General features: G+C 40.1%; 1 protein-coding gene across 1 annotated transcript in view; it reads right to left on the bottom strand.

The window, feature by feature from the left end:
- shtn2 (shootin 2) overlaps nucleotides 1–17,322 on the bottom strand; it is a 101,476-nt gene that overhangs the window by 70,380 nt on the left and 13,774 nt on the right. The window contains exons 3-5 of the mRNA XM_039751953.1: nucleotides 16,994–17,054; nucleotides 7,562–7,656; nucleotides 839–1,001 (exon numbers count right to left, since the gene is read on the bottom strand). Coding sequence (XP_039607887.1) covers nucleotides 839–1,001; nucleotides 7,562–7,656; nucleotides 16,994–17,054 — 319 coding nt within the window. The remainder of the gene's footprint in view (nucleotides 1–838; nucleotides 1,002–7,561; nucleotides 7,657–16,993; nucleotides 17,055–17,322) is intronic.

The raw sequence follows: 17,322 nt of genomic DNA, 5'->3' as shown, positions 1-17,322 counted from the left end.
CTTCTCCTAAGTAAACAATGCACATGAACCCAGCCATCCACATGACCTAACAGAAAACATGATTCATCAGACCAGGCCACCTTCTTCCACTGCCCCATGGTCCAGTTCTGACACTCATGTGCCCATTGTAGGTGCTTCCAGCAGTGGATAGGGGTCAGCATTCATAGGTTTGCAGCTATGCAGCCTAAATAAGCAACAAGTTGCGATGCACTGTATGTTCTGACCTTTTTCTGTCATGGCCAACATTACGTTTTTCAACAATTTATACTACAGTAGTTCTTCTGTGGGACTGGACCGGACAGGCTGGTCATCTGTACTTCTGTCTCTGGTTCATGAGTTGTCCTTTCTTGGACCACTTTTGGTATGTACTAACCACTGCATACCAGGAATATCTCACAATATCTCCCGCTGTTTTGGAGCTGCCCTGACCTATTTGTCTATTCATCATAATCTGGGTCTTGTTGAAGTCAGTCCTTATGCTTACCCATTTCTCCTGCTTCCAACTTTCAAGAACTGATTTATTCCATCCCTTTACAGGTGCCATTGTAACAAGATAATCAATTTTATTCACATCACCTGTCAGTGGTTTTAATATTGTGGCAGATTGGTGTACATAAATGATATAATAAATACTACATATACAAAACACAGTCAAGTTATCCTAGTAAAAGCTTATGGCTGGCGTTGTTTAAATTGTACTCAGTTTGGTAGCCGTATTCATACCTAATGCAGAACACTATGTAAAATCAAAAGAACAAGTGAATATTTCTCTGCATTGTTTCATATTTTGAAAACATCTTGCTGTGAAAATACAACTATGAAATTTAAAGTTTTGCACCTTTGATCTGCTCCTGGTGTTGCTCATCTGAGTCAACAATATGGTCAGCAGCAGCAGCAGCAGCTTCTGAGTCCACCATGAACAGTACTTCTACAGGAAGCTCATAGATGCATGGGAGAAGTGCTTTACTCATCCGTTTGAGAATATTATTCTCTTTGGTTACCTGGAAATAAGAAGGGGGAAAAGAGTAATAAATTAGATTTTTTCAGGATACTGATTCTGAGTGTAACCTTTTGAGAAGAAGCCATCATTCAGGTAGTACAGATAATTGTATTCTTAAAATTGGTAATCGCTACATATTAGAAAAGTATTATAAGCACATGAGAAAAGTAGATACTATATTTTACTAAGCATTAAGATGTAAGAGTTAGAATTAAAAGACATATGCCTACATATTTTATTATTCTGTTTGAGCTAGAAACCATCAATAGTTCATTAAGCCAAAGGTAAGACGTGCAGGAGAGCTGGAGAAAGATGGGCCACTCGCTTAGAGAGAAAATGTGAACTCTTTGGCTCTAAATAATAGTAGCATACGAAGAGCTAGTAGGGAGTAAGGAAAGGCCTTGTCAAAAGGAAATGTCGGACAGATTGGGGTTTGGTACCCCCTCGGTTAAGAAATATTTGTAGAATTAATTAGAGGCACAATTAGAGCAGTGAAATGATAGGAGTCACATGGGAATGAATAGCTTGTATGATAAGATTTGTAATAAATGGCTGCTCGCTCATTGCATCTGTAGCGAGTCTGTATGCGCATCATACAATAAATCTTAATTCTGCTTCCTTGTCCTGAGACTCCGAGTGGCTTCTTTGGGACTGAGAGTGCCCGTGCGGCCTAATCTGAATTTAATATCATGCACACTGAGAGAATTTCATGATGGCATTGCATCTCTTCTCTAGCTTACATAGAGCAAATTCGCTTACTCGATGTATTGTTATGGTTTTGGGAAGTCAAATGGCCTAACGTAAGATAGACGGCTAAGGTTTTTGAGGTTGCTAATCACAAGTTAAAATCACTTCTGTTGTTATTCAAAACGGATGACCAACTCAGAGTTTATTTACAGTTTATTTCCACTCACTGTAGATAAAAAAAGTTGGGCAATCTGCAGTCATAGGAGTACAGCATGCTGGGATACTTAACAAAACTTAGTATATAGATTTTTTTTTTACTCAACGTAACTGTTGTCATATGGCACCAGCACCATCTTTCTTCAGTCTAATGAACGACTCACATCTGGATAGACGTTTCTCACATCACACATTAACTCCATGTTTATTATTTTGTCTTATAATGTATGAGGTTTTCCCGAGGAGGACCCAAACCTTTATCTTTTCATTTACACTGTATTAAACTGTATAATTTCTCGTAAATTGCAATGTTTATAAAACCCTTAAAGGTTTAAAGGATAATGTATTGTTTTTGGGCGGCACGGTGGCGCAGTGGTAGCGCTGCTGCCTCGCAGTTAGGAGATCGCTTCCCGGGTCCTCCCTGCGTGGAGTTTGCATGTTCTTCCCGTGTCTGCACCGGTTTCCTCCCACAATCCAAAGACATGCAGGTTAGGTGGATTGGCGATTCTAAATTGGCCCTAGTGTGTGGTTTGTGTGTGTCCTGCGGTGGGTTGGCACCCTGCCCAGGATTGGTTCCTGCCTTGTGCCCTGGGATTGGCTCCGGCAGACCCCCGTGACCCTGTATTTGGATTCAGCGGGTTAGAAAATGGATGGATGTATTGTTTTTGTAGTGCTTTACAAAAAAAGAATATTCCATAATATTTTTCTGGGGTTTAGAATCAAGTATAAGGATAATGTACAAGCCAGGGTGTTGTTCTAGGTGTTTGGTTGTGAAATAACAGGAGCCTGAACTGAGGTTGGATCGCTTTCAACATGCTTGGTTTGAAGCTGGTTAGGAGTTTAACACATCTCTGATAGATGTGCACATTAAGAGTTATTCACGAAAGTGAAGCTGACCATGTATTGTTCTTTTGGATGACCTATAAGTAGTGTGAATGACTTAGAGAGAGGAAGAAACCCCAGGTAACAGTGGATGGTATGGTAGTTGTGTAGAGATGTGTTTCCAATGTGAATCACAATGGTCAGGAAGGACTATTACTTTTAATCATTTGAAAAGTGAAAACTTGGAAATAAAATAGACGGCTCTGTTCTGTCTACTCAGTGTCTTGGACTGAATCACTTTCCCAATTATTGTCTGTGTGGCATTTGGGCTTTCTGTTACAATTTATGTGGGGGTCTACTCTGGGCTCTGTGCCCCCCAAAGACACGTGTGAAATGTTAAATGATGATGGTCAATTGTCCCCATGTGAATGTTGCCTGTTATGGCCTGGAGCTTCTTCTCACCTTGCACCAGCAATAGATTCAAAGAAAATTATTTGAAATGAATGCACCCTGTATGTCCGAGATAATGGATATCTAGATTAGATGTACAGGACACAACATAACAGCTACAGATGTGATGTCTATTCTCTCCCATGAAAGCAGGAATGGTGAAAATGTGAGACAAATAATAAATTGCCTATAATATTCAACAAATTTCCAGTAAAAAAAATGTGCTGCAGGCGACACGGTGGCGTAGTGGTAGCGCTGCTGCCTCGCAGTAAGGAGACCTGGGTTCACTTCCCGGGTCCTCCCTGTGTGGAGTTTGCATGTTCTCCCCATGTCTGTGTGGGTTTCCTCCCACAGTCCAAGGACATGCATGTTAGGTGCATTGGCGATCCTATAAATTGTCCTTTGTGTGTGCCCTGCCGAGGGTTTGTTTCCTGACTTGTGCCCTGTGCTGGCTGGGATTGGCTCCAGCAGACCCCTGTGACCCTGTAGTTGGATAATGGATAGATGGATGGAAAATGTGCTGCATTGAATAAGAACAAAATCTATTATGCTGTAAAAATTCTGCCTCATTTATGTATTTAATAATTTAAGATTAATTTATTTTTATGATTTAATTCCTGATCACCAAATACTGAAAGCACACTGAGAAAATGCAGACGACAAATGTGCAAAAGGCCATCAAAACTAATCATAATAGCGCGCATGTCATGGCAAAAGTAACTGTGAACCACAAAATTAATGAACTTTAATAGAGATCAATTTACTGTAACTAATGGAAAGAGAGGTAAATGGCGTATTTGGTTGATATTAAATAGCAATATTAGAAAAGAACCCCAAATGACTTCTAATTTCTTGGTTTTAAATGGCATTGTTTGCAATAAGATTCAGATGGAATGGAGCTGTGCCAAACGTAGCAAGGTACAAAGGACACAGATCAGACCACCTATAGCTAGCATACTAGTTGATTCCAATCTTTTCTCTTCGAGATGGGTGTTAGCAAATCCTAAGCAACGTTCAGCATGGTACCTTTGTGTAGGCCAGGGGTTCTCAAACTCGGTTCTGGGGGACCCACTGTGGCTGCAGGTTTTTGTTCCAACCAGCCACTGTTTTTAATGGACTCCTGGGCTAATTAAGTGAAATGTTGTTTCCCAGATTCCCTGTTTTGGGAACAATATGCAAATTAGAAAACTAAGTTTAGTTAAAAAAAAAGTATTAAAATGTACTAAGCAGTTATATGTAATTTTTTCTTTTTAACAGTATTTTCATCTTGACTGTCATTCTACTTTTCTAGCTGTTCTAATTGTTTAATTAATCCGTTATTTACTACTTTGTGGGGCTGACGCTAAAGTAGTTGCAGCCTTTCACGATTGAGTGTTGTTTGCTTGGGTTTCTGCTCTGCTTGTTTTTAATTGTCATTATTAAGATTCGATGAAGGGAGCAAACTGCACAGAGAAAGGGTGAAATATAATAAAAAGAGAGTTAAGTATTTAAATCCATAGCAAAAACAGAAATATTTCTAAGTTTCTTATAAATGTAAAAATCAGGCTGCTGTGCTTTTCTGAATGTAGAATAAAAGAAAAATAATATCAGCTAATTAAATGAGATCACTGCTATCAGGTGTTGTCACTGCTTAGGAATCTGGTTGGAACAAAAACCTGTGGCCACAGGGGGCCGAGGTTGGGAAACACTGGTGTAGACGCTGACCATTTTTGTTAGCATAGCATGCAGAACCTGCTAATGAAACAAAGCCTTGAAGGCAGCACGTCAGGCCGTGAGTGCACTTCACTTCCTCTTCCACTTTTCCATTGGACATCCTTTTCAAGTACAAAGCCTTCTAAGTGCAAAGACAGAAATAGATGTGGGCAAAAGTGAGTGGTGTTTGATTTAGTTAGTTTAGCAGTAGCCTGGTGAGGAGTCAAGAGTGAGCGAAAGATGACCAGGGGCCTCATGTATAACGCCGTGCGTAGAACTCGCACTATAACATGGCGTAAGCAACAAAAGCCGAAATGTGCTTACGCACAGAAAAATCCAGATGCAGGAATCTGTGCGTACTCCAGCTTCCACGTTCTTCTGCTACATAAATCCCGATCAGTGTGAAAACTAACGCTTGTGCACGCGCTTTATGTTACGCCCCAAATCCTCCCAGAATTACGCCTATTTGAATATGCAAATCAATATAAATTGCCCTTAAGCTCAGCCTTCTTTGAAAAGACAATGGGAAAAGCACGGGGAACATATAAGAATTTCAGCGAATACCAAGTGGAGGCAAAGGAAAAACATACTATTTGTTCAAATAAACCGTGGTATAATCAACAAAAGGAAGTTGATCGAGTGACATAGCGTGTTGGAGAAACTTGAAAGCTCACATCCACAAAATCGCACAGTGCCGGAAATAAAAAGAAGTCACATATCAAAGTCGCCGTGAAAAGCCGAGTTGTAAGCCCACTGACTGAGTGTCATATGAAAGTTTATTAGGGTACAGAGAAAAAAGGCACACAGTGGGGAAAAAGCATAAAATGTCAACTTCAATCTCGACATTTCCACTTTAATCACGTAGTTTATTTTGTCATTAAAGTAGAACATCATAAACTTCATCTTAAAATCGTTTAATTAACCAGTTTCTCAAATCACATCGTAATTAAAGTAGCACGTTAAATGCTTTGTTTTGTATTTGATCTTCTACTCGTATGTGATCTGTGTGTGTGAATCACTACTTGCTTCTTAAACCGGCTCTCTTCCTCCAACTGGACACAGAGTCCATTACATTTGTGATATTACAGCTCTCTGAATAACTAAAATACTGAGATGTATACGTGATGTCATTTTTATGATGATAGGAGTTAAAGCACGTTATTAAACATGAGTTTTTACGGCGCAGTGATTGTGTGCGACCTTCGATGAAACTATTTATTGCAGCAGTACTCAGGGGCGGCTCTATGTCCAATAGAGAAAGTCCAATGTCAATATGGTATCTTATGCACGGTGGATCGCCACACAATCAGCTCTGTAATAGACGTTAAGCCATCTGTAATCTTAGAGCGCAGATTCTTCAAAACGTTAAAGGAACATTGAAATATCTTCGCAGTACATGTTTAATTATTCTATCCTTCACGCCAGTACCAGTGAAGAATATAGATTATTTAAATGAAGTTGAAGTTTCATCTGTATAATATAATAAACATATTTTGCTGCATTTCATCTTAAAAATGATATCGTCCTCATATGTTAATATGCGCTTTATAAAGTGGCGCAGATTGTGTAATATTATGACTGTAGTGCAAGTTTACAGTGAGGTAATTGTACTTATAAGTACAAACAGTTCTACAAGGAGCACTTGATTGAGTGCGTTTAAAGTTCTTGGGATGAAACTGTTTCTGAACTGCGAGGTCCGTACAGGAAAGGCTTTGAAACGTTTTGCAGTGGCTGAGGTAGCGTGTGCTTAATGCCGTATACCGATAATTCTCTTTCCGATCAGCTGCTGCTGTGATTCACACTCAGATACAGTGATATAAATACTCCGAGTGGTGCAGTGAGAGTAATATGGAAAAAGATGATCCGCTGTGGCAACTCCTAACGGGAGGAGCTGAAAGAAGAAGAAGAAGAAGAAGAAGAAGAAGGTGCAATGAGAGTAACAACGCTAAAGCAGTTATGGTATTTGGAATACTATGGCTATTCCCTGGGCCATTATATTGTTACAAGTTAATTACAATCAGATGCATTACACTAATAAACAATATGCGGTTAGTTTCAGTGTACAGTATTTATAAAGCCACGTCAGGAAAATAAGGTGTAACCACACAGGAACAGTAGCATTGCTTTGACGCTGGGTGCCGCCACTCTGCAAAACCGAGCGGAGAACTTGCGTACAACAAGGTATGAGGTACTGTGGAAAAGTGCGTGGCTTTACGCCAAGTGTAGGTTTTATACATTGCGATTTGAATGTGGAAAAGTTCTTACACAACATTTCTGTGCGTACGCACCGTTTATACATGAGGCCCCAGGACTCTAAAAAGACTAATGAGGATGTGGGAAGAAGAGGTCAAAAAAAAAAAAAAGATAACAATCCTAAAACAAATAAACAGAAACAAGTGTAGTTAAAGAATTTAAAATGAGCAAGCACAAAATTGAATTTAGATTAGATTAGACAAATTTGACTAATCCTATGTGGAAATTCAAATTAAGACAAAAGAAAAGAGAACATCCGAATATATAGGTTGGCCATGTTTCCTGTGGAGTACAAGTAAATTCCAGGCAACTCGGTATGAAAGGCATTCACAAATGAAGGGTGTGGACACAGGTAAGCAGAGCAGCGGGCAGCCACGGTGGAGGGCGTAATATGGCAGGTGAGGTTGGGATGTGCTTGCCTTGGGAATGCCCCTCACCTACCTTGGCAGCAAAGACTTCAGCATTCTGGCGACAGGAGCGTTCAATCTCATATTGCATTTCAAGAGCTTCAATCTCATTCAGCAGCTGCTGGGAAGCTGTAAATGGAAAGAAGTCATTTAGAGAAATAAACACTGTATTCAGCAAGCATCTAAAGTCTAAGGATACCATGCTGGGTGCAATTCATTTGTACTGCTGCTAAAGTAGTTGAGTCTCTGATTATTTGATTGATTTCACTTAGCTTATTCAAAATAAGTAAATTTGATTATAATTTTTATTTAGGGTGGCACAGTGGGTAGTGCTGCTGCCTCGCGGTTAGGAGACCCGTGTTCGCTTTCCGGGTCCTCCCTGTGTGGAGTTTGCATGTCCTCCCCGTGTCTGCGTGGGTTTCCTCCCACAGTCCAAAGACATGCAGGTTAGGTGCATTGGTGATCCTAAATTGTGTTTGGTGTGTGTGTGTGACCCCCATGACCCTGCAGTTAGGATTTAGCAGGTTGGATAATGGATGGATTTTTATTTTTTATTTACATAATAGGTAACAAAGAGGTGGGAAGCATGGTGACCCAGTTGTTAATAATTATAAGAATCCTAATAATTCTTTACATTTCTATCACACTTTTCTCACTCACTTTTCACTCTCATAGTGTGTGGGGAGCCACTTCAGCCACCACTCATGTGTAGCACCTTGGTGATGAAAGTGCAGCCATTAGCTGTTAGGTGATGAAGTGGTGAGAGAGATAGCTAATTAGAGACAGAGAATAACTAGGCTAAGTTGGGCAGTTTTGCCCAGATATCAGGATACATCCTGCTCTTTACAAAGGATGTCCAGGGATCTTTAATGACCACAAAGAGTCAGGACCTCTAATTTCATTACAGCAGAGTACTGTCTCATGAATTGAGCATCCTGGGTTGAAATCCCATACTGAGCCATTGTCAGGATGGAGTGTACACTTTCTCCCAGTACTTCTGTGTCTTTCTTCTAAAACCTGTGTACCGTTATTTTCCAGGTACTCCATTTGTTCTCCCATATTGCCAATGGCATGCCATTCTAAATTGACATTGCATGAGTGGGGCTGTGATGAACTGGCACACTTTATTGGGCTGACACCCGCTTTTTATACAGTGCTGCCAGTGTTACACTCGCATGCTAGCAAGAAAGAATTCTTGTATAAAGTATAATCAAGATGAAAAATGAAAGTTAAAATCAGCCTCACTATTACAGAAACCAAAATGAGAAGCTGAATCAATGTCAGAAAGTTCAGGCATGAATCAAAAAAGTCTTCAGAATAAGACATTTCTGACCACGGGTTATGAATCCACAAACTCAGGGAGGGAAATGATCCCAAGGATAATCTTTAAACCTCCCCAAAAATCATAACCTCTGAGCGCTCACCTCTCAAACTATGGGAGTCAAAATATTGGCAACTGAGGGTAATTCAAAATGGCAGAGAAAACAACACAAATACAAACAACAGCAAGTAGTAAATCAAAAAATTTAAGTTGGAATTAAATTTGAAGGCCTACGAAACCTAATTTTGAGAGTTCGATCTTGAAAAATGCAAGACAAAAATATGCAAAAAAAAAATAATGAAATACATGATTCAGTCATAACAGCTGGGTAAGGTTTCAGCCCTCAGTGATTCTGAACTAGATTAAGTGGGTTTGAGAATATTATGTTATACTAGCTGATTACCCAGTGGCTTTGCTCACTGAGTGCAAGGGAAAAAAATAAAATGTAGTATTAATAAAATAAGTTAAGTAGTAAAACATTTTGATAAAAAAATTTGAAGAATATATAAGAAGCATTTAAATTGTTAAACAGTAAAACATTTCCATAAGAGAATTTGAATGATGTATAAGAAGTGTATAAATTATTAAACAGTAAAACATTAACATTTAAGAAGTAAAGATCCACTGAGTACTACTGCAGTGGTTTTGGGTAAACTGCCTGCTTGACAACGTTGCACTACGTGCCTGTGATTTAAGAGAAAAATTATTCTGAGAAATGTGGACTCTGCCCTTCCGTGCTTAATGGGCAGAAGGTCCAAACAATTCCCAAGTCCATGAAGAGGTCGGTACATCTTCTTAGATGTAAACCCTCCATCTTCTTAATAGAATTCATCACAAAAGCAACCTTGAATGTTGCGGGGGTTTAGTGACCCGAACTCACCTTAAGGGGCAGTAGGTAGTCGTGCAGTGTAATTTACCAAGAGAGTCACGCTTCGATGGCGCCGATTACACTCATTTGTAAAGATTTCCACTCTCCCAGGAGCCGACGAGGCACTCGAAGTGTCACAAACAGTGCGAGAAGAGAGGACGCTGCCCGAAACTGCGAAGCTCTCAACCCGGCAGAGCAGCCCGACATTCCACACCTTTCAGCGTCCACTTTGTTCTCACGACCCGTCGCCACTGAAGGCAGTCTCGTCTTCACATTGTTTACAGCTCGGCGCAGTTAAAAAGTAGAAAGACGCAAAGCCGTTTTCCTCATCTCTTCTACTATTGAGTACTGCCAATTAAAAAAAAGTTACAATGTGGCAGTTTCCGTGACAGTCATTTGGACGAATAAATAAAACTTCTCTGTCAGAACGCGCCTGGCGGCGGACGGCTGAGCACTGGAGTCAAGAGACGATGGCAACGCGGGGCGCACTTCTATGGGATAGATCGGCGTGTTTGTGTTTACTTCTTTTCAATATCAGTAAAGTACAAAGTAACTCTCACACAAATAATAACAATTTGTAAAGACGATATAAAAATGGCATCCACAAACGAAGTGATTAGTTCCTGTATTATAATATGTTCTGTGGTCATAAGTAATTTCCGTTTCGCGTGGTCATACTCAACTTCCGTTTTAAACACGAAAAGAATTTTATATATATTGATTAAAGAGTCACAGATGATTCCGATGCCTTAGATGTGTAACAAATATAACAGAATATAAATAGTTCAGTAAATATGCATTGAAATAATCATCCATCCATCCATTATCCAACCCGCTATATCCTAACTACAGGGTCATAGGGGTCTGCCGGAGCCAATCCCAGCCAACACAGGGAACAAGGCAGGAAACAAACCCAGGGGAGGGTGCCAGCCCACCTCAGGGTGCACACACACACACATACACACACCAAGCACACACTAGGGACAATTTAGAATTGCCAATGCGCCTAACCTGCATGTATATCACCACAACAATATGAGTTGTATGGAATTTGATTTGGAGACGATTATAGAAATAAAATGGCAGAACAAATACACAACATATGTACAACAGCACCTAAACAAAAGCAATTTAAAAAAGGAGCACTCAGACATATTTATTGGAGTAATGTAGAAGGTTGTAATGGTTCCATCATGAAGATTGTGTGTGGCATATCTTGTAGGTCAATGCTCTTCTGAAATCTGAAAGTCCTGGTTTTGACAGACCAGCCAGAAATGAGGCCTGTTTTTAGGTTATCGTGCCTATGCTTTGGAAAACTAGGCTGTGCTGCACTTTCCACATGGAAATAATCACCCTACTCAGACAAGGGCTCTACACAATTTAGCAGGTGTCTGCTGACATTACTCTCATCCATGATGTGAACCTGTCATAGGGGACTCTCCAATATAAAGCAATAATCTGTCAGCCATTGCATGACTAGCAAGCTATGTTCTCCATGTTATTTTAGCAGCTTCCTCCCATAGACTCAGAATTGGAAAGGTTTAAAAATTTGTACCAGAGTCCACAGTAGTGGCCTGACATGATACTATGAGGCAGGTTGGACAGTCAAAAAGTTGCGAGAAGGACCTGGGGGTGGAAAAATGCTCAATCAATGTTTAGAGCCAGGTTAGGGTCAAGTACCAGCAATTCGAAACAATAGAACACCTAACCCAAAAAGTAAAAAATAATACATTAGAATTTGTTGCTAAATAATCAAATTATCAAACGATAACTCCGAAAACTGTTCACATAGCTACTGCATATCCAGACGTTTGGACAATGGGAGATGCAAGATCCTGACCTTTATATAGTTGCAATAGGAGCATCATGGGTTGCAACTGTTCTCTCTGTTAAGGGATGGAGGGATTTTGTAAAAATTGGGACTGGAAGAAGAAATGTAGTCAATATATACAGGATACGATCATTACCAGAAAGTCAAAAATCAAAACGTGAGGTCAGATGATGTTGGGGAGAATACAATGTTACAGTATGTAGTCTCACCCACCATGACGAAAACAGCTTGGGATCCTGGTTGGAATCCCCCCAGGCAGTCCAATCCCACCCTCTGGAAATGTCCATCTGTCTGCCATGGCCAGGTGTTAAGTGGGCATCGCCTTGGCCTGGTGCAGCTGCTCGGGTCATCAGCAATGAGAATCCTGTGATTCGGATCACCCTCAGGGAATCGTGCCACATGGCTGTAGTGCCGTAACTGACGCTCCCTCAAAATGCAGGTAATGAGCCTCATTCGGGACTCCATGAGCAACCACTCATTTGAGGCAAAGACAAACCAACAGTACCCAAGGATTTTCCGGAGAGACACGGTACAGAAGGAGTCCAGTCTTCATCTCAGGTCACTGGATAGCGTCCATAACAGAAAGCACCAGGACTCTATAAGACTTTATAAGACTTGGACCTTCTCCCTTTTGGATAGATATCGGGAGCGCCATACAACCCTTTCCGGTGACCTCACAACCCAATTCATTTACTGACTTCATAGGAAGAGTCACTGAAGACATAAATGTCACCACCGAGTTAAGTAAACTCCTCAGTGAGGTAGACAAACTCTCTACAGACAGACACTGCTGATGGCTGTGCCTAAGATGTCATTAAAGGCCTGAACGTGAGACAAGAAATAATTGATAAAAAACACAGGGCTTAAAGATCAAGAAGTAGTGAAGTTTTAGATAGGGAATGATTGTGACTACAGTAGTGAACCTTTAATGGGTCGTGTTGATGCTGCAAAAGTAGCGACCATTGAGACTCCCTCTTGCATCTTGGCAACTGGACTTGTGAAACATTGGCAATCCACATTCAAACAAGATGGCGCTGGAAATAGTGAAAAATAATTCCACTAACTGTAACAAATTGTTAACTACATAAACTAATGTCAACTATGAACTCTCCATACTTTAACACCTTAAAGAACATTAAATGCCTGTGAAAATCATGCTTAAGGGTTAGTAAACAAAATGAATAAGGAGTCAGCTCACAACAGCAACCTCCTGTTGGCACAGCAGGTAAAAACAACACCTCTCAAAATGGTGGCACCCGTAAGAAAATTAAAACGGCAGTAGGCCAAGATGCAAAGTATATTAAACAAACTAAAAATGACCCCTGATAAGAAAACCAATAGCAAAAAAATGAATTCCACATGTTCTTAAAAATCATGAAAATACATGGAATAACCATAAAGAAAAATGAAAAACAATTCAAAGTCATAACTGGTATTCAGTTCTGGGCAGCAGGCTTAATAGGGCATCCCATAGCCCTGACAAGGAGGTTTAGAAAATGGACAATTGGATTCTCTGCAATAAAACAGTTCTCCTAAATGCATACATTAAATGTTTGTGCACTGATGTACCAAAAAATCCATCCAACCATCCATCCATCATCCAACCCACTATATCCCAACTACAGGGTCACAGGGGTCTGCTGGAGCCAATCTCAGCCAACACAGGGTGCAAGGCAGGAAACAAACCCTGAGCAGGGCTCCAGCCCACCGCAGGACACACACACACCAAGCACACACCAGGGGCAATTTAGAATCACCATGGCAACCCCCAACCAAGGAAACCCATGCAGACACAGGGAGAACATACAAACTCCACGCACGGAGGACCCGGAAGCGAACCCAGGTCTCCTTACTGCGAGGCAACAGCGCTACCCACTGCGCCACCCTACCAAAAAATCTATCTAGTCAACATTTAGTGCTGCCTGTAATTTAACTGCCATGTGACTTCCAATATCAGCTTTTGGCTTAATGTAAATGTTAAAAGAAATTATTTAGACGTAAGACAGAAACTCTTAACAGGAAAGGGAATTTAGAAGCAACTTCTCTCAATCTTCTTTTTCATTTCCTCTTTTGTGCCGGTATCTGTCATGGGACTTTGGTAATCCTTTATATTAACGTTCATTGATAAACATTATTTGATGTTTTTAACAGTGACTTGAAAGATTATTAGTTAATGAGCATGCATTTAAATAGTTATAATTGACAATAAATGGTCATTCATACAGAAATGTAGTAACATTTTATGATAAATGATCATTAAAAAGTCATTAATGCATATTAGATGATTCTTCCATATGTCTTTACAAATCATTTCAATTGTTAGTTAAACATATTTATGCAGTACCTTATCTAACCTTGAAACTACTCATCCCTTCTAAAGTTCTGCAAAGTTTTATCAATGAAATTAATAAAAGTTATTATAAAGAGTTACTGAAACGTTCAGGCTAAGATGGAGGACAGCAGACCTTAAGGCTGATCGTTTCATTCTTACCAGTCACTTGTGCTATCACCCTGAACAAAACAGAACAAGCCATTACTCACATAGAGGTGTGTATGTTTAAAGGAGAACTATGAACTTGGGATTGTCACGTTCTTATGATTTAATGTGTCTACTACTGTAAATTAACAAGAAGGTAAACACAAGGTACAAAAAGGTAAATAGAGTAGGTGACAAGTAGCCTTTAATGATTTAAACATCAAACTTACATTAACACTTGCCATAATATACTTGAATCAGAAATCCCAGAAAAAATAGGCATATGTAAATGCACATTATTTGTTAAAGCTTATACACAACATGACCATGGGAGTATATTTTTGTTCAGATATCAACAGGTATTTGAAATGAGCAACCCCTGTTTATTCCAATGCATTGTATAAATGGAATGGTATTCAGTTCAGTCAACAGTTCAATGAAATTCATACTTTCATGTCTCCCACAGTCCAGCAACAGCAGTACGATAGATAGATAGATAGATAGATAGATAGATAGATAGATAGATAGATAGATAGATAGATAGAAGGCACTATATAATAGATAGATAGATAGATAGATAGATAGATAGATAGATAGATAGATAGATAGATAGATAGATAGATAGATAGATAGATAGATAGATAGATAGATAGATAGATAGATAGATAGATAGATAGATAGATAGATACTTTATTAATGCCAATGGGAAATTCACAATAACGCAATCCCAACAACAAGCAGAAAATAAGTTACTGAATTTTGTAATCATACACCACTGTGAAGACAAAAAAAACCCCTGCAAAATACCCCATGAAAAGGTGACTGAAAAGATAAGTCAGGGGATGAAAGCAAGAAAATATCCAAGTCACTGAATATCCCTTGGACTCTAGTTAAATCAGTCATGGAAAGAATACAGTACATCTGCACATCTACCTAGAGGAGGTGTCCACAACAAAGAGTGATGATCATATAAGAAGAAGACTAGCGAGGGAGGCCAACAAGCAACATATGAGAACTCCGAAGGAGTTAAAAGATGCAATGGAGGGACTATGCAGACAATGACTGTGTCCCCGGTGCTTCAATAGTCACAGCTTTAGGAGACAAATAGCACAAGACATCTTGGCTGGAATTTGCAAGAAGTCACAATGGAGGCTCTGAGGTCAGCTGAAGAAGGTTGTATGGTCTGATGAGACCAAAAGTAAGCTTTCTGGCCATCTTTTTCACACTGTACATTATCAAAAACACACCATCTCCACTGTGAAGCAGGTTGGTGGCAGGATCAAGCTGCGGGGGGCGCTTCTCTGCATCAAGCCCTGGAAAGCTTGTGAGCATAGGTGGTAAAAATAAATGCATGGAACACAGAAATCCTGAGGGAAAACCTGATGCAGTCTGCAAGATGCCTGCACCTTGGCAGATCATTTGATGTCCAGCAAGACAACAATCCCAAGCATAAAGCCAAAACTACACAGGAATGTCTTAGAAACAACAAAGCCAATGTCCAAGTGAGACATTGTGGCTGCACTTGAAAAAAGACTGATCCATCGTGATCCTCATGCCACCTGATAGAGCTTGAACAGGTTTGCAAAGGAGAATGAGGAAAAACTGCAGCAGTGTCCAAAAATGGCAAATCTGATTGAGACCCGTGCATGCAGACTCAGGACTGTCATGGCTGCTATAGACACATCTACTAAACACTAACTTGAATACTTATGCACACAATTATTGTCTGTCTTATATTTGTAATTAATTAATTTTAATTTCTTTAAAGAATCTTTTTCTGTTGATCAGGGTGAAAAAAGCCAAATGAATCTTACCTTGAGTCAATGTTGTATAACAATAAAATGAGTCAACTTCCAAGGGGGTGAGTACTTTTTTATTGGCACTGTTGATACTCTCCTTGGCCACTTTATTAGGTACACCTGTTCAACTGCTTCTTAACTCAATTATTTAATCAGCCAATCACATGGCAGTAACTCAATGAATGTCGGTATGTAAACACTATCAAGGCGAGCTGCTGAAGTTCAACCCGAAAATCAGAATGGGGAAGAAAGATGATTTAAGTGACTTTGAAGGTGGCATGGTTGGTGGTGACAGATGGGTTGGTCTGAGTATTTCAGAAATTGCTGATCTACTGGAATTTTTACCAACAACCATCTCTAGGATTTACAAAGAATGGTTAAAAAAGGGAAATATCCAGTGAGTGGCAGATCTCTGGGTAAAAATGCCTTGCTAATACCAGAGGTCAGAGGAGAATGGCTTGATTGATTCAATCTGATAGGAAGATGACAGTAACTCAAATAACCACTTGTTACATCTGAGGTGCACAGAGGAGCATCTCTGTGTGCACAAGTCGAACCTTGAACCAGATGGGCTACATGCCACTCATGTCAGCTAAAAACATGCAACTGAGGCTACAATTCGATTTGTGCTGCAACATTTGGATGATATAGTCAGAATTTGATATCAACAATATGAAAACATGGATCCATCCTGCTTTGTATCAACGGTTTAGGCTGGCGGTGCTGGTGTAAAGGTATATATATATATATATATATATATATATATATATATATATATGAAAGATGTTATTTTGCCTTTATTAGTATGAGTAGCGTGGGCGGCACGGTGGCGCTGCTGCCTCACAGTTAGGAGACCCAGGTTCGCTTCCCGGGTCCTCCCTGCGTGGAGTTTGCATGTTCTCCCCATGTCTGCATGGGTTTCCTCCCACAGTCCAAAGACATGCAGATTAGGTGGATTGGTGATTCTAAATTGGCCTTGGTGTGTGTCCTGTGGTGGGTTTGCACCCTGCCTGGGATTGGTTCCTGCCTTGTGCCCTGTGTTGGCTGGGATTGGCTCCAGCAGACCCCCGTGACCCTGTGTTCAGATTCAGTGGGCTGGAAAATGGATGGATGGATAGTATGAGTAGCTGTTGAGGTAACATGTTTGGTTTGAAAAGGAAATAAATGTTACCAAGGTGCAGTTGATTCAGCTGTTCTTCTGCATGATCTCTCTCCAGAGCCAGAAGTTCACACTGCAAAAGAAGGAAGCAAATGATAATTCATTAAGTTTTAATATACATGAATAACTTAATTATTTGGTTTCTATTATCTTATACATACATTAACACCTAACATCCATCCATCCATTATCCAACCCACTTTATCCTAACTACAGGGTCAAGAGGGTCTGCTGGAGCCGATCCCAGCTAACACAGGGTGCAAGGCAGGAAACAAACCCCAGGCAGGGCAATAGCCCACTGCAGGGCCCTAACATCCTATGTTATAATTTAAATAAATAAT

Source organism: Polypterus senegalus, chromosome 4 (assembly GCF_016835505.1).
Source record: "Polypterus senegalus isolate Bchr_013 chromosome 4, ASM1683550v1, whole genome shotgun sequence".
Taxonomy (NCBI): Eukaryota; Metazoa; Chordata; class Cladistia; order Polypteriformes; family Polypteridae; genus Polypterus; species Polypterus senegalus.
Note: the sequence above shows the minus strand (reverse complement) of the source record. Positions and strands in the feature narration are given on the sequence as shown.